This window comes from Punica granatum, chromosome 5 (assembly GCF_007655135.1).
Source record: "Punica granatum isolate Tunisia-2019 chromosome 5, ASM765513v2, whole genome shotgun sequence".
In the NCBI taxonomy this organism is placed as follows: domain Eukaryota; kingdom Viridiplantae; phylum Streptophyta; class Magnoliopsida; order Myrtales; family Lythraceae; genus Punica; species Punica granatum.
This window is the reverse complement of record NC_045131.1, coordinates 3,191,477-3,208,675: the sequence shown is the minus strand read 5'-3', so window position 1 is coordinate 3,208,675 and position 17,199 is coordinate 3,191,477. Positions and strand designations below refer to the sequence as shown.

At 41.0% G+C, this 17,199-nt stretch overlaps 4 protein-coding genes and 1 long non-coding RNA gene across 5 annotated transcripts; 3 read left to right on the top strand and 2 right to left on the bottom strand.

Moving 5' to 3' along the window:
• Positions 1-83: 83 nt before the first annotated feature.
• Positions 84-3,078, bottom strand: LOC116208051. The gene is made up of 2 exons (XM_031541256.1): positions 2,806-3,078; positions 84-2,190 (listed from the first exon to the last, which is right to left on the bottom strand). The coding sequence occupies exon 2, from the start codon at positions 2,120-2,122 to the stop codon at positions 440-442; it is 1,683 nt and encodes a 560-aa protein (XP_031397116.1). The 5' UTR covers positions 2,123-2,190; positions 2,806-3,078; the 3' UTR covers positions 84-439.
• A 5,333-nt stretch (positions 3,079-8,411) lies between these two features.
• LOC116207713 (transcriptional adapter ADA2b-like) lies at positions 8,412-9,342 on the top strand. The gene is made up of 2 exons (XM_031540785.1): positions 8,412-8,648; positions 8,982-9,342. The coding sequence occupies exons 1-2, from the start codon at positions 8,547-8,549 to the stop codon at positions 9,210-9,212; spliced, it is 333 nt and encodes a 110-aa protein (XP_031396645.1). The 5' UTR covers positions 8,412-8,546; the 3' UTR covers positions 9,213-9,342.
• A 938-nt stretch (positions 9,343-10,280) lies between these two features.
• LOC116207714 lies at positions 10,281-11,043 on the bottom strand. Its single transcript, XR_004156961.1, has 2 exons — positions 10,850-11,043; positions 10,281-10,377 (listed from the first exon to the last, which is right to left on the bottom strand). It is a non-coding gene; the product is annotated as an uncharacterized LOC116207714 (long non-coding RNA).
• A 1,544-nt stretch (positions 11,044-12,587) lies between these two features.
• LOC116207853 (AT-hook motif nuclear-localized protein 2-like) lies at positions 12,588-14,420 on the top strand. The gene is made up of 5 exons (XM_031540970.1): positions 12,588-12,957; positions 13,262-13,329; positions 13,445-13,576; positions 13,785-13,946; positions 14,106-14,420. The coding sequence occupies exons 1-5, from the start codon at positions 12,588-12,590 to the stop codon at positions 14,418-14,420; spliced, it is 1,047 nt and encodes a 348-aa protein (XP_031396830.1).
• Positions 14,421-14,968: 548 nt separating this feature from the next.
• On the top strand, positions 14,969-15,604 carry LOC116207712. Its single transcript, XM_031540784.1, has one exon. The coding sequence runs from the start codon at positions 15,021-15,023 to the stop codon at positions 15,438-15,440; it is 420 nt and encodes a 139-aa protein (XP_031396644.1). The 5' UTR covers positions 14,969-15,020; the 3' UTR covers positions 15,441-15,604.
• Positions 15,605-17,199: the final 1,595 nt, after the last annotated feature.

Sequence of the window (17,199 nt, the reverse complement as noted above, 5' to 3'; positions counted from 1 at the left end):
AAAGGCCTCCACAACTGAGAAGAGGGTGATTCACCTGCAAGAATCTCGAACAGGATGGGCAAGAAAGGAAACAGAGATCGAGATAGCTCTCGAGGTGTAAAGGTATTGCATTTGGTACACGAATTCTAGAAAGATGGAAACTTACAAATAGCTTACAAGACCTACAGTCACCTTAAACATCAAGAGGCTTTAACTATATATTACAGTTTCTCGGACACGATTTACAGAGAGAAGAAGTTAAGCGAACTATTGAGGCCTAAACTGTCACCCACTTTTTACAAACACAACAAATGAAAGAATCTCATCTCGGTTGTCGATAATACGCACTCCGCAATCAGCTAATAGCGCCTTTACCCGCATAAGTCACAGGACGGGTCAGAAGGACTACCTCGAACTATCATAAGCATCACACTACACACTTAGGCCCACCTTGAGAAACTTACCCCACACTGAGACCGATCTCATCTCTCCTAACAAGCATGTTACCATAAGCTTCCCTTCCGCTGAACTCAGGCCTGCACACACCTCTCTCATCAACTTCTCTGCTGATTCTGCAGATATAATTTAGTCCAACCAGAAGCTCCACGATTGCAGCTTCAGTCTTCGCTAGATCGGCGAAATATAGAGTCTGCACAAGAAGCACATTGGGCCCGCATACCTCGGGCTGCTTCTCGATGTTCTGCTCCGACTGCCACCTCACAGTATTGTGGGCCAGTGGACCCAGCCAATCCAGTATCTGAAACAGAGATGCGCTCCACTGTGACAGGAGAGCAGAGTCATAAATAAATGATGCCAGGGTTCTCGTGTAACTTTTAAGCTTGGCCCTTAGAGCAGATCTTATGGAGGCTGGTAACATATTGTACAGATCATCCCTTGCATCAGCACCAATCAAGTGAGGCGACTGAGAGAGCTTCTCGATCAGAATGATCACTCTTGCGTACTGCAGATCTAAGGCAGCAGCACCAAGAGAATTCAGAGGGGCAACCGAGATTCTATTTTTACCCTTTCCATACAACTGGTTGAGTTTGAAATAGATCCTGTTTCCATGAAGTGGGCCCATGTTCGGCTTTTTCATGATGTCTGTTTCCTTCTGGTGAATGCTGGTAATCCTCATGGAACCCCCGACTGGTTCTGATTCATGCCCAAGTGGGAGAGGAGAATCATTACAGCCATCCATGCACCCCCTAAAGGGTCCCATGTGAGAAATATTTTCTGATTTTGAGCGAGTATTCTTTCCACGTAGAAAGAATGAACTGTGACGCCCTTCCCGTTGCTTCCTTCCTGTACGATATTTCTCTGATATGGCTGCTGATTTCTCTGATGGATAAATCGAAGAATGCACAAGAGCAGAAAACGAATGGCTCCGAGAAATGAGAGTTGAGTTCACCCCTTTGCAATCATCATTTCCTCCAATATGGTGAGTCCCAAACACAAGTTTGACTCTCTCTAATATGGAAAAAAATGACCTCAGAAGAACCCGAACTGTGTAATCATAGGTTCTGTTCCATGGGGACGAATCACGGAGATTCTTCACCTCCTGACGCTGCCACATCACCTTCTGCTGAAACTCAAGCAGCTTGACCTTGTCAGTATCAGGATTTGCCCGCATCCTCCTCAGGCTCTGTTCAAGCTCCACCAACACTTCCTGCTCCTGAGAGAACTGCATCATGGCTGCGATAAACCTCTCCATTTTCCTCACTTTTTTCTCCATCTTCTTCCCCTTGAACTCCCATCCGAGCCATTCGGTATCATAATGTATGGGGTCAGCAAGGAATAGTTCGAACCGGCTAAAAACAGGGTCTGAGCACCGATTCCCGAGTCGGGCCACCGCCCTCGCTATATAAACCAAATCCTCAATGATCTCATTCAGAACGAGGTCCATAAGGTAATTATCATCTTCAGAGACAAGGTTTCTTACTCCGATTGAGTTCGCAACCTCTTCTCTCAACCTAAGCATCTCTCTGTCACTTAAACAGTGCCATAACTTTACTATCTTGGACATCAAGCTCACAACTTCAAAGGCAAGAATTCCAACAGTTGCCTTCTCGGACTCTGATGCTTTGCCCCGTGAAATCCTCCACAAGCTACTAAACCAAGATTCCGTTGCCTTCTCCCCGCCCATTTAACTGTGTATAAAATGAAACTTCAGAGAAAAATATCACCCTAAAGTTCTAAGAAATCTCCCCATTCCTGCAAAGAGACGGAGAAGGAAAGGAAATATTAGAAGAATCTCAACCGTAAAGCCCTGCAAGTTGCAATTTTACGAATCATTCCCAATATGCAGCATATAACGCCCTAACCGTAAAAGGAAAAGAACAGAGCAAAACTAATTTATAACTAGACGAGGACAAGATTCCAACCTAGTCTTCAATATCGCTAAATGTCGAGTGTTGCATTACACATTTTATTGCCTTGTAGACTAACATCAAGTGCAATTAACTGCCATACTAAACCAGCAAGCTCCATATGGCAACGCTCTAAGCTCTAGAACACCCAAATCTGGGCCTGTTTCACTTTAAACTCCACATTCTACAGCATACATATTAGGCAATTATGTCTAACAAAGAAACTCTTCATGTTTGGAAGGAATCCATTTTGTTCCACACCTCTACCAGCTAGCTTAAGCTTTTCAACGTTTGTCGGAAAATTCAGCTCAAGCCAGCCTTCGCTGGCGCTTCCACGGCTCCTAATCAACTCATTTTCTCCGAATTTCTCTCAAGCCAAACACGGCATTTCCCAGCACAGTCAAAGCAATAGCACAGCACGGCACCGACCACCACTGACATTAGTAAAGGAGGAACTCACCGTTGACTCGGACAGCAGCGAAGTTCGGACCTAATCGGAGCAACAACGAGCCCAGGCATCTCCCCCACCACCGGCGACGACCAGCCGGGAGCTCGGAGGGCGAGGACCGAGGGAAAATGGGTCGACCGGAGAAGCGACGAAGGAGTGGTGGGTGACTGGGTCTTGCTTCGAGCTGCGTTGCCCGGTTGATATCTATCCGTCGGATTAGATGAGATTCGGCCTTTTGGCGGCCAATGGATGAAGCCCTTCTGAGTTGTGGGCCGGTCCGAGCATTGAGTTGAAATTTGAAAACACTATCCGCTCGTAGGTTCTCTTTTTGGTGATATCAAAACATATATGTGTTTTTTTTTTATCAGCATATCGAAATAATTATAATTCAAATATCGATATTGTCGAGTCGGGTAATCGGAAGGTAGCTCGGTGCCGACCCCACATGAACCTCGCACGGCCTTGTCAAACCTCGAATCAATTTCCGTGAAGTCGGTGGCTGATGATATGCCGGCTGCTTTCTAGAGAAGTATATAGACATCATGGTACTTGCTTAGTCTCAGCAAGATCGACCTACTGTTATTTTACAGTATTCTATGACTTCAATATTACATGCGATGTCCATCAACACAATTATTTAGATGCTAAAATGATCTCTCCATGGTACGAGGAAGAAGACCGAATATATGCCCGACCCGAGTTAGTATTTAGTTTAGAATGAATATATTGCAGGATCGAGACATACATAACCTAATGAAGCCGACAATTGTTAGAATCATATGATGACTATTTAAGAATTTCTGGTTGAAGTGTCTCTACTGCTTATGAGAAAGATACTATGCCCAAAAGCGGTTTAATTTTATTTTCGGTTACAAAGCAGTTTAATTTTAATCCTAATTAATCAAAGCACAGCTTTCTTTTTCTCCTAAACGCTCCACACAACCACCCCCCCCCAAAAAAAAAAAAAAGGCGCCTTGAGGCTCACAATTTCACAAAAGATATTATACTTCAAATTAACATTCTAATTATATAAATTTCAAAATTTATATTTCGAATTAAACACCAGCATGATAATATAATATAATGGAAAAACTTAAGATGATATCCTTCTAAATAATACTTATTTTTTAACATTTTTTAACTTCTCATTCACTACCCCTTGGTTGCCTAAAAATTTTATTCCGCAAGTAATTAATTACATTAAAAATTAAAGAAATATATTATTAAATAAAATGAAAAAGTAGATTGTTAGGCCGAACTGCACAATTAAAAATTAAATGATAATTATTTAACTATGCCAAATTGACCATTTTTTCTAAGTTGATTATTCTTTGTAAGCATTATTGTTCAAATTGTACGAATGATTTACTGTCATTAGGAAATAATAAATATATTTGAAAAATAAAGTATTTTTACAAGTTTTGTGTTAAAAATCGAAAGGTCCTTTTAGAAATTTTAAAATTCAATATATTACGATATTTTTTAAAATAATTCTCTTTATATCATTTGCAATCTTTGATGGGGGCAATAATGTTTTTTACAACAAATTTTAGTAAGGCTAACACTGCGTGATGAAATTAATTTTTTAACATAACTTAGACAAAAATGTGCCCAAAAGAAAACGTTTGGATATTATTTAAAGAGTCAATTTTAGAAAAATAAACTAGTAAATATTTTCAAATTCAACGATATAATTATTCTTCTCCAACTTTAATCATTACTATTCTAAGTAATAATGTAACTTTACTCTATTCAACTATATTTTTCTCTAAATTAAACAATATAATCATTATTGTTTTATCTTTTTTTCCATTTAATAATAATTTCTCACTCATAATTTTTCTTAATCATTTTTATAATTAATTTTTAAATAATAAAATTTTCATACACTTTCTCATCTATACATACATACATATATATTATCACACATTAATATATTTATTAACACTCATAATCATTACATAAAATTAAATTGAGTTGGATCACTAATTCAACTAAAAAACCAAACGCAAGCTAATAATTCTACATCATCATCAAATATATCTCTCATGCGAGAGGCCATTATTGTATCTTCTTTGATAGTGCTAATTAATTGCCAAATTAACCTAATCACATTGGATAAATTAGCCAGATCGTTTTAAGAAATCGTTATTTTGTCTACGTATATTGTCTTATCAACCTCTAGTGATGTAAGCGAGTCATCATACAATAAAGTTTGCAATGACTTATAAAAGATCGGAATATTTTCTTAAAATGGCCTAAAAAACTCGATATCCGTTAATGATTTTAACTTACTCCAATCACTTCCATATCGTTTCAAACACCTTTTTAAATTTTCAAAGATATCCCTGTTACGCCTAAGAGAGAGTTATTTTTATGTAAACTATCATTTCGGTCCCCAATGTTTTACTCTGCCATCAACTTCATCCTCAAAGTTTCGGAGCCATCAATTTCGTCCTTAAAGATTGAATTTCTCCATCAATCTAGTCCCTCCATCCAACCACCGTTTAAAGAGACTTAACGACGTCCAAAAAATGATATTTAATTGAGTTAAAAAAGAAAAAACAAAAGTAATAACGAAGGATCTAAGTAATAGGAGGATGAAATTACATGGGTTCGGCGGCGGTGGATCCCGACGGGCATCTTCCCCCACCTCACTCCCGCCAACCCTCGCCTTCTCCGTCCTTACTTCTCTCGTTATTTCCCCCCGCATCCAGATAACACCCAATACTCACCATCTCTCTCTTCCCTCATATGAAGTTTAATCTTTTCCATTCTCTCCCCTCTCACTCTCTGTTTTCTCAGCCTTATGATTTTCGTTAGCCCTCGTTTTCTTAGAGGCCAAAGGAGAAAGGAATCCATAATTTTTGTGCTCAGGGATCTCCAATATTGTCGAAGGCTCACTTTTATTCAACCCCGGCTTTGAACCTCTGTAAGCTTTTCATTGGCAGCGGCCCAAAAAGATGAACGATCATGACAACGACAGGGCAGAGGCCTCATATCTCAACACTAGCTTCGGCTCAACATAGATGTTGACCACGACTCGACCGCCCCGCCCAGCAAGCACGCCGCCACCGAGAACGCCCGTCCCATTCTAGATCCTATCCTTGAAGCATGAGCCCATCGACTTGGGCCCTCCATGCGACCTTGCTCGGGAGGGCGAGGCGGTTGGCCCGGATCCCTCACCGCCGAGCTCATCTTCCCATTACCCAGAAGAACAAAATTTTAGTTTTATTTTTTTCACTTTATTTTTTGAAATTTAACATCCTTTTTTGGATGTTGTTAAGCCTTTTGGACGGAGGGGCTAGATTGATGGGGAAATTCAATCTCTAAGGATGATATCGATGACTCCGAAACTTCAAGGATGTAGTTGATGGCCGATTCAAATATTGGGGACTGCAGTGATAGCTTAGGGCACGTTTGGTTCGCAGGATTAGAATAGATAGGGAATAGAATAGACTGGGATTAGAATAGACAGGGAATAGAATGAAAATTCTGATGAAATTTTTGTGTTTGGTTGAAGGGAATAGACAGGGAATAGAATTATAATTCTGATGTTTGGTTGGATTGAATAAGGAATAGAAATAATAGGAATAGGATAAAAAGACAATAATATCCTTCATATAAATACAATTTTTCTCGCGCACTGTCGAGAAACTCTAGCGCTCATTTCACCTCAGGGGCTCTTCCCCATTCTCGGGTCGGCAGCAGCGAGGACGAGGTTTGTAGGAATCTGATCGATGATGGGGCTTGTGAAAGTGTGGAGCTTTCCCATGGGCTCGTAGAGAAGCTGCTCCACCGGTTTCGGGATGACTGGAAATCGGCATTGGGTGTGTTCCGATGGGCTGAATCGCGTTCGAGCTTCTGTCACGTCCCGGAAGCGTACGATGCGATTGTCGACATACTGGGAAAGAGCAAGCAGATGGAGAGAATGAGGGGAATGTTAGATGAGATGCTAAAACGCGGTTTTGTGAGTCTCAACACAGTGAGCAAGGTCATGAGAAGGTTTGCTGGTGCAGGACTTTGGAGGGATGCCGTCTGGATATTCGATGAGCTGGAGAATCTCGGGTTGGAGAAGAACATCGAGACGATGAACTTATTGCTTGATACGCTCTGCAAAGAGGGCAAGGTCGAGCAGGCTCGCGAGATATTCTTGGCTTAAGCCTCATATCCCCCCAGATGCTTACACATTTAACATATTCATCCATGGATGGTGCAAGCTCGATCGGGTAGATGAGGCTCTATGGACAATCCAAAAGATGAAGGGGCATGGTACCCAGGCCTGCGTGATCAGCTACTCCATCATAATCCGATGTTATTGCTGCCTACACGACTTCGTTAAAGTCTATGAATTGTTCGACGAAATGCATGGCCAAGGGTGCCCCCCAAACATCGTCACTTACTCGACGGTCATGAATTATCTCATTCTGTTTGAGATCTTCCAACTGCATTTTATGCTGGGATTTGATGTGTGAGGGATGCATGGTTAATGACTCTTGCATCGTTAAGTGAATTTTTTGATGCCTTGGTATGAATTTACTTCGCATAGTATGTTATCATACCCAACTTGCGTGTTCTCTAGAAAGCGAAGTTTTGAAACAATGCCTTTTGAAAACAGTACTAAATTTTTCTTGAGGCTAGTTCAGACCATACAGAACTTGTCAGTGCATATGCTATACATTCCGAAGTATCATTTTGAGTTCTTGTAAACAGATGTGCTAATTGACTCTTTTCATTGTGCAGTTTGTAATTGCCTCTTTGGCTGGCTGGGGTGTTCTCATTGTTGGGGGATACAAATTCTTTACTAGAGGCAAAGGCAAGAACGAAGATAATTCTTTTCTCTTCTTTTTTTTCAGAAAATTTTGGCTTCACGTTATCCTGCTTTAGCCTTTTTGAACTATATGATTAGAGTCTTTATTAATGAAGCTGCAAAAAAAAAAAAATGATGCATTGCTGATAGCTCAAAAATTAGAGCTTAAGCTTTTGAAATTACAAAGTGTTACACTTCATTGTGTCATCAGCTTGAAGTGATGAGAGTGATTTGCATAAAAGTTTTAATATCAGTCTGTGCTCAAACTAGATAGAGGCTTTAAAACCGCCAAATTGTTTTGTCACAACTCTATCTGGTTCTGGCAATGTGTTCTTCAGCCTGCCAATCAAGACTGATATTTTGAAAATCAAGAATTTTTCTCTGAAACTTATTGAAAAATATAACTTTGGATTCAATTTTTTTCAATGCAACTACAGCCTGATACTATTAGATTCGAGCATCTGTACTTTGCACTATAAAATATATATGCTTGACTGCTATTCCGTCAAGTTTGCACTTGTACCATTTAAGTGTTCACAGAAACTCGGCCACATTCTGGAAGCACTTTTTGAGAGTTGCTTTGCAAAATCTGTTTCCAGCTCAGAAACTGCGTGCCGAGTGTTCTATTCTTAGGAAATGAGTGAGTGTGCAGGACATTGTAAATTATGGGTGGTTTTTGAACAACAAAGGTGTGAAACGTATGATATTCTAGACAACTTTAATGAAAATTGCATAGTAATTTTTTTTTGGCATTGTGGTTACCAACTCTTTTGAGAGTGTAAGGAAATTCTTTGAAATAATTGTGCAGGATGCCCGTACAGCAGGTTGCCGCACACCAGCAGAGGCCGATGCGTACTTTGAGCACAGGAGAAGGGAGGCTGAAGAGAGTGCTCATAGGGCCAAAGATGGCTCTCAACTGGGCCCCAGCAGCCATGGAGCCTTCATGGGATCTTCGGACCCAAGAGCTGCGGGACAGGGTTCCTCAAGCTCTGCTAACATTGTGGAAACAATGGGCTATAGCGGCGCGGATTTGCTGTCTGAAAATGTAAGTTCTGCAGTCCCCTGTGCATATTCTTTCCCACTCTGACTTTGACACAAATTTCCACAAACAAATTTTGCTGTTGGACCCATGGTTCCAATAAAAATTCTAAGAGTTGAACTGACCTGTCCGACTGCAAAAGATACACGACACTAATTACCCTGTTGTTTTTCTTAGTAATTAGACCGATTGAAACCCAAGAAACCTGTCCTATGTACTTTTTCTTCTCAGAATTGTCAAACTTACTTTTCCCTGGTTTTGATATCTCCTTTTTCCCTTGTGGGTCGAGTTCTGTACATATCGATTGGTTGGTTCTGATCCGTTCTTCTGAATAAGCAGGAGAAGAGGCTTTGCACCGAAATTAGGGTACCGCCACAAGTTTATCTCAGCATGCAGCAAGTGATGTCAGTGGAGATCTTCAAAGGTAAGGTCACCAAGAAGATGGACGCCTACCACTTGTTTCAGATGGACCCTAGCAAGATTGATCGGGGGGGGGAAGCATGGAACTGTGAATTCCATTGCATGATTAATACTGCAAGATTGATCGGGGGGGGAAGCATGGAACTGTGAATTCCATTGCATGATTAATACTACTGAGATTTACAGGTTTTGCTAATATATGAGTAAATGCCCAGTGGCTGAGACGAAAGTACCCAACAAAAAGTCAAAATGCCCCTCAGCTCATCTATTATTATCTGCCTCTTCAGCTATATGCTCTGTTACTGCTGTGGTTAGCAGCTAATTCCCCTTAACAAAAGAAAGAAAGGGGTTGCTCCCACTCCTATGACATATCTATTATCTACAAGTACTTGTCGATCCCGATCTTTGACAATCAACTTTCCCGGCCAAAGACTCGAACCACATTAACTATATTTAACCGTTCTATCATAAGATCAAATTCATCTTCCCTGACCACCAACATCATCATTACACTTTACCATCACCTCCTCCTGTTTTCTTCCTTCTCTTTTTATACATCATGTTATTGTTATGTATCATCCCCATCACGGAGACAAAACTGCTTCTTCGCTCATCTGTGCAACGGTGTGAGTTTCCCCTGGGGATTCTTGTTTATCTTCTGTGATGACTCTGGCATTGGGAGTTGAGGGACCACTGACATCCTTCAATGGGGGCAGCTCTTCCCGTTCTTCCATGCTATTACAGCACAGGGGAAGTTTTGGCCTGTGAGATCCATTTGAATATAGGAAAGAGACTATGTCCAGTTTCGGCTTAATCTCGACCCATCTGTTATCGACCCAGTCTCTGGAATTCCTAAAGTATCTCTTCTCCAGACTCAGGATCCTGTCTTCCCCTAGAAGATGAATCAGTAGACAAAATTCACAAACCTCGTGCAAGGAAAGAAACCAATATCGAGAACCAACTGATACAGCTGCCACACCAAGCTATGCTCAGCTCTGTGCGCCTGTAAAAATTTCTGTTTGTCCTCCATAAATCCTTATTGCCCCTTCACATTTTATATTTTTGCACCGAAAACATTCCGACTGCAAACTTCTAAAAAAAAAGACATTTATTCCCTCCACAAATTAGAGCTGCTAAAAAAAACAAAACTCGAAAAATCATATCAAAATTAATTCATAAGCTACACATTGATTAAAAGTTAGAAATCACATTCGTACCAAAAGCACAACAATCTAAGCCTTGTATACTGATATTTAAGTACGAGATTCAACATAAGGAGCAAATCACCCACAAAAGTCCGTCCCCGATAAAATGTCTGCAACAAAGATTTCACAATTCAATGAGCCAAAAAAAAGACCACCGAAATCAACAATTTCAGGGAAACTTGATCGCAGTCTCCTTCTTGGGCCGATACTCGCCACTCCCGACGAGAAGTTTCTGGTGGAGACGATTAAAGGGTGAAGATTACTGATCTTCTAGGAGGGTTATTGAGCTCGGGCAACATGGAGTGAAGCCGTGATTCAATCAATAGCTTCTCAAATCAAGATCGATTTCGGGACTTGATCAAACTAATCACAATCTAAATATTCGTGCAGACTAGCTTCTCCCTATGTATCTCTACTATGGTATTTCCGGAAAATTTGTGGTTTCCACTACTAACTATCAGAATGAAGGTACCAATATATCAAATCAAAAATTGATTGCGCGACTTCATGAACAAGCAGCTGTATTGGGCTAGCAAAAAATCGAAGAATCCTTTCGGCCAGAGCGAAACGAAGCAGACTTACCTGAGCAGGGACGTCCGCCCAGTTTCCGCTTCTCCTTCCACTTTCCGACCGGCAATGGAGCGGCGGCGATCAACCCTTCCTCGAATATCCTCTACCAGACGGCCGAATCGAAGCCCAAATCGCGTCGGAGGGGATGCGAAATGGACGAGTTTAGCTCTGCTAGGGTTTCTAATTTCCGACTGAAAGGAAATGTCGGGGAAGCAAGGTATTTTATAGGATGGCATGCGTTGTAATTACTTGATGAAGGCGAGGGTATTTTGGGCTTTTTGCGTCCTAATCCGCACCCGGCTCAGCTAATCCGGACTATGCTGGGGGGCATAGCTAATCCTGTCCTAATCCGCATATACATGTCCGGTCGGAATTTTTATTCCGGAATCCAGCGAACCAAACGCCGGATTATCTATTCCGTACGGAATACCTAATCCTTGTCTGATCTAATCCGGCGAACCAAACATGCCCTAAAGGAAAAAATATAAATAGTTGACATGATGAAAATTCATGAAATATAAATGAGAAGAAAACATGTGTAGAATTCTCTATAGCCCCTCTTCTTCATCCTTTCTTAATCTTAATTTAATCCACGCCAACTTGAAGAATCATGTCCTTTCCTTGCTGGATTAATAAATTTAATGGTTTGACCGGTGCTCAAAGACAATTCAATTTAAAGAGAAAATCCAAAAATATATCATTTCTTCAATCTTTAATAGCATTTACTGAGAAATCATGTTGTCTTTGGTAATTTCTTTTGTTGCTAGGTGCTTGGTTTGGTTCCATATAGGATACTAAATAGCCAGCTAAAAATCTTAGCAATTCTTTTTCGGGAACGAAAATCTAAGGTATACCATCGATTCATAAGTTAGCTAGATAATTAGATCCGTTTATTATGGCTTGATCTCGATGGCAACTGAACAATAAGATTTTGCGTGTCCCATAAACTGAAGCATAAAAAATTAGAACCCTTAGTAGTTTAACTTGATCGACATTCATTACCTAGACCATGCTCGCCATTTATATACTCAAATTACGACATAATATTTTTAGCCTTTTTCTTTTTTTTGGCGATGCTCTTACGGGCCGTTTGGATTCGGAGTTAAAGTCAACGAAACTTTAACTTTAACTTTAATTGAGGAAGAAGACAAGGGTTTGTGGGCCCACCAGTTTGACTTTAAATAAAATAAATGGATGTAGTAGATAATTGTGTATAATGAGATTGTGTGTTTGAATAAGATATGGGACCCACTAGTTTGACTTTTCAAATGTGTGTTTTGTTGTGTAGTGTAGAGTTAAAGTTAAAGTTAAAATCATGATGATTTTAACTTCGAATCCAAACAGGGCCTTAAAGTACCAAACCCACGCAAGGTACTCTGGCGGACCATAATATCATAGATGCTTTTTCACATAATAATAGCTTCTTCTTTTTTCTTGCATTTAATTTACACAGGAAAAAAGAAAATAAACAAAATAAATCATAAAAATTCTCCCTCGCGCTAATGGCCGAAACGGCGTCTCAGTCAATTAACCGCTCAGGCCCATTCACGTACGTCTCCGAGCATGGAAATATAATAATGGCGGTCTCCTTCCCAACAGTCATCTTCTTTCGCAATCCTTGGCAAGAAGCTCATAAATTCTCTTGTGGCGCCATTTACATGCAGAGAGCTCTCGTGTTCAAATCTCCTATACATTGCTATCCGTTTTCTCTGGGGTTAGTCGCACATATAGCATTCAGTTGTTTAGAACAATGGAGAACAACGAGTTCGTGGTGCAAGTCGATTCGACTTCAAGCGACTCCGCCTCGCCGGCGCACCCGACTGCCAACGCTACTCCTCCGCCTCCGGCAATGCCTGCACCCGCTGCAGGAAACCCGAGCGTGGACGGTGCAGCACCCGTGGTGACGCCCGGGAGTGGCGTGGGGGAGAGTGGACAGGAGACTGCTGGGGGCAGTGCCAGTGGAGTGGGTTTGTTTGGGAGGAGGAGGAGGAGGGGGCGGCCGAGGAGGAACAATGCCGACGAGAGCCTGAGGATGCCCCGGCCTTCGAGACCGGGTTATTCCGGAAACATGGGTTGGGCCAGGCCTCTCGGATTTGGTTCGCCGTTCCTGTCGCAATCCAGTGAGTTGTTGTCCAGGAAAAAAAAAATTATGAACATGGAATTCGGGGTCTTCTTTTCTCTTTGTTATTCTTCAATTTTTTTGTCGCAATTATCATCAAAGAAACAAGTGGAGAAAAGTATTAGTGAAAAATAAGAAAACGTTTGGTTGCCAAAATTGCAATCACTTTGCCACTGTCTATCGAAAATGCTATCTAACTATATTACTTGTTCTATTAAAAATAATTTACCTAAGAACACATGGAAAAAGCTTTTGGTAAATAGCAATTCAAGATAGATTATCTAATTGGGATTTGATCGGTGAAGGTGATTGGCTCTCGAACACGGCCTGTTGGGACTTCACTACGCATATGATCATGGTGAATGCTGGAGAGGTACATAACAAGAACGGACTTTGTTCTTTGATTGCATCTTCGGTTCGCAAAAATAGTTTCAATGCAGGCTTTTTTGTTTGATTGCTTGTCACTTATGCTCTTCCAATATTTACAGGATGTAGCTAGAAAGATTGTTGCAATTGTTCGCAGGAGCCAAAGAGGAGTTTGCGTACTTTGTGCAACAGGAGCTATATCTAAAATTGCTATTCACGGGCCCGGGTCCCCCGGTGGAAGCATGGAATTCGAGGTGAGAAATCTACCACTTATATTCGATGTGGCAATGTAACAAAAAGTGTGATGAACAAATTATTCTTGAATTCATCGCACAACGTACTCTCTACAGTTCGTAATTCCCGTTATTAGATTTTCCAACCAGTTAAGGATGATTTTTTTTTCCATTATTCATATATTCAAATGAGTGATCGGTCCTAATATATATAAAACTCCTCTTGCAGGGTCGATTTGAGATAGTGTCTCTATCAGGATCGTTCACCGTGGCTAATGCTAGCACTAGCAGGGGCGTGATGGGCGGATTAAGCGTGTCATTAGCATGCGCTGATGGTCGGATCATAGGAGGAGGGCTTGCTGGTCCACTAGTAGCTGCTACCCCCATTCAAGTAAATCCTTTTTTTTTTGGCGTGAATCTTGATTTTCGGAAGTCCCATTGAGCTATGACTAATCCAATCGAGTAAATCCTTTGTTTGCAGTGTGCTAGACAATGGTATAAGTTGCCATCATTTTTTCTAGTTTTCATTTCCTTATATATTGATTTCCAGATGATAATCGGGACTTTTGTGCCAAACAATTTCATGGGCCATAACATAATGAACCGCCGAGAGTATGCATCGACTTCCGCATCACCCGGGATAGGACCTCACTCGACGACTGGAGCAGTTCCCAATACTTCCCCACCGGGATTCGAGGGCCATATGTATTCTACGCCAATGCAGGCTGGTCGTCAGTTTAATGACGTCGCAGGTGACAATGATATCCGGAGGAATGCATCCGCTGGTGGTGCTGGGATAAACAATCCTGAGAATGTGCCTGCCCAAAGGACATCTCCCGAGATGAATATGTTCGGTGCTCCGTGAATAGAATAAGAGATGGTCATCGGTGAATCGGTTTCATGAAATAATGTGATTTAGTTTGCTCGCAGTTGAATAATTATCTATGGTGGCGCTTCACAAAATTTCAATAAATATGATTTCGCTTTGCTCATATACGTGCTTTTTACAGATACGACTTTTCATATGTCAACAAAATCGCGATGAATATCACGTTATCTTGTCGAAGCTCGCTGGACGAAACATATTTTTGTAATTTATGATTTATGAACTGCAGTCAGTCAGAAAGAGACCATATTGTCTGTTTGGTCGTCCGATATCCTCTGCATGGTAAGATCAGACGTTTGGTAGCATGCCACGGCTGATGCGGAGGCGAAAATAAGACGGGGCTTCTCCTAGTTACTAGAATTTTTTTCAGTCCACGTTTCACTACATGATTGGCCATCACACGGATGAGATTCGACGAATTTTCTAGCACCCCCGACAAATGTGTCTGCTTGCGCGCAATAGTTTCCCGTTCGCTGTCTCCAGCTGCTTCTCATATCTTCCATGCCCTCAGCTTCGTAACATATATATGACATTGCTTATAGAACTAACAGAACCGGGAGAGCACGAAGACAGATCACAATGAAGCCGGCAGTGGACGAACATGTCGAGAAGGTGGTGGAGAAGACTCACTTCAAGCCGCGGCACCCGCACACGGTGAAGTACATCGAGCGGAAGCTCGAGGAGAAGGGCCTGCTCCGCCAGGAGCGCCATCCCGTGGACGGCCTAGGTGGCATCAGGCGGCCTGCGCCAAAGTCTGGCCACGGCGGGAAGTACACCTGGGAGGGCCCAGAAGATGTGGCCGAGAGCGAGCTCGCCCCGACCCCGCCAGCCCTGGATGAGCGGGATCCGAACTTCGTCGACGAGGAGACCGAGGAGAAGATCGTGAGGGGCGAAGATGAGGAGGTCGAGGGCTACGTGGTTGGCGAGGTCGAGGTCCCCAAGGCTGAGGAGGTCGGGGTCGCTAGGGTCGACGTTGATCCTCACTTGAAGACCAATTAATCGACTGATGAAGAAGCCGGCGGAGCCCCGTGGTTTTTGCTGTTGATATCCATAGATGCTTGTGTTGTGACTGGGTGCTTTGTGTCATTATTAACTGATGTAGCATAAAAATGTACTGTGAACACCTACATAATAATATCGACTGATTTGCTCGATTTACAGCAGATCCTGTGTGTCGTCGTTGCAATCTTTGATTATGTATAAAGTTGGTCCGTGGAATGTTAATGGATGGCTGTCAATTGATTGCTCTGACGAGCGATGCAATCAAATGATGATATGATGATCATGGGAAAGGCTTAGCTCAAAAATCATGGACTTAAAGGTGTGTGTAATTTTAGAGCCAAGTGAAATTGAGTTTTGATTTTAATTGGATTGTAATGATTGTATCGTTGAATTATGAAAAAAATATAAAAAAGTAATTAATAGTGAAGAAAAAGTGATGATTGTGTTGTTAAATTGTTAAAAAAAATGAATAGTTGATAAAATTTAGTATTAAAAATTGAATTGAGGATAATGGATTTGGATGTGGATTTATATATGGAGTTTATCTTTTTCAATTAAAAGAGTTGATTTTTGTTGTGTAGTGAATAAAGTTACAGTTAGAGTTAAAATCTTATGGTGTGTTCGGTTTCGAAGTTAAAGTAATTTAGATTTTGATCGTGGAAAATGACAAATGAGATGGAATTATAAATTTGACTTGAGAAACGTGTATTTTTATTATGTAGTATATTGAGTTAAAGTTAAAGTTAAATTTTTTTTTATTTTAATTTTAAAACCAAATAGAATGTTTAAAATCTTATTGCAAAATCAAACGGGACGTAATTTTTCTTAAAACATAAGCCTATCAAATCAGGCGCGGAGACTTAGCTAAGGCCATATCAGGCCCAAATGGATGTAAACACTTTTGAGTACATTTAACGTAAGAGAAAATAATGGATGGGTAATACACAAATAAATAATTATGTAAAATTTCACTCCCGAATTAAGTGTTTCATTAAATAATTCTCTTTCTTACTTTATATATCTCATTCGGGTGGAATTTTATACGGGTCATCTGATTATGTATTACTCACTAAATATATTCTCTTACCCTAATGATGACTTGTGGGCTAGCTAGCATAGGAGTCGGATCTATCTGGAGCCGGTTGGGGTTAATGGACTAATTCTTCCATGAGTGGATCCAAACTGTTCATATGGACTGTGCGCGAAACAAGCCACTTAGATGATAGGTAACAGCTGGGATTGTGCAAGTGATATTTGTCCCGTCAGCATGTTAAGGTTCAATCGGATTCGAGAATGCATAGTATCTGATCTTGACGCGAGCCAACTGCATAATTTGAAACATTGCTATTGACTATTTATCAAGTTTCTTATGACTTGTGGTTGTCTTGTAATGATTCATCTGAGGATTGATCATCGATCAGTCGGTGTGAGTGGATGACAGGTTAGCAGTGGAGATAGCATTTTATCCCCCAAAAAAAAAAGAGGAGATAGTATTTTGCATTTGAGTGAGAGAAATTTATCCAGTCCATGGTAGGATTGATCCAGTAATGCCTAAAATGAATATAGTAAATTGCAAAATGAATATAGTCGATCGAAGTCAAATATGGTTTATTATATTAACTTTTACGGTCGACTATGTATATTTGAGAATCCTGAACTGGTTTCGCCGGATACCGGATGAGCTCCCTCGAGTGAGTGAGATCTATCTATCTATAATTCCCTTCCCTTTGATTTTTCGTCCTCAAATTGTGAAGAC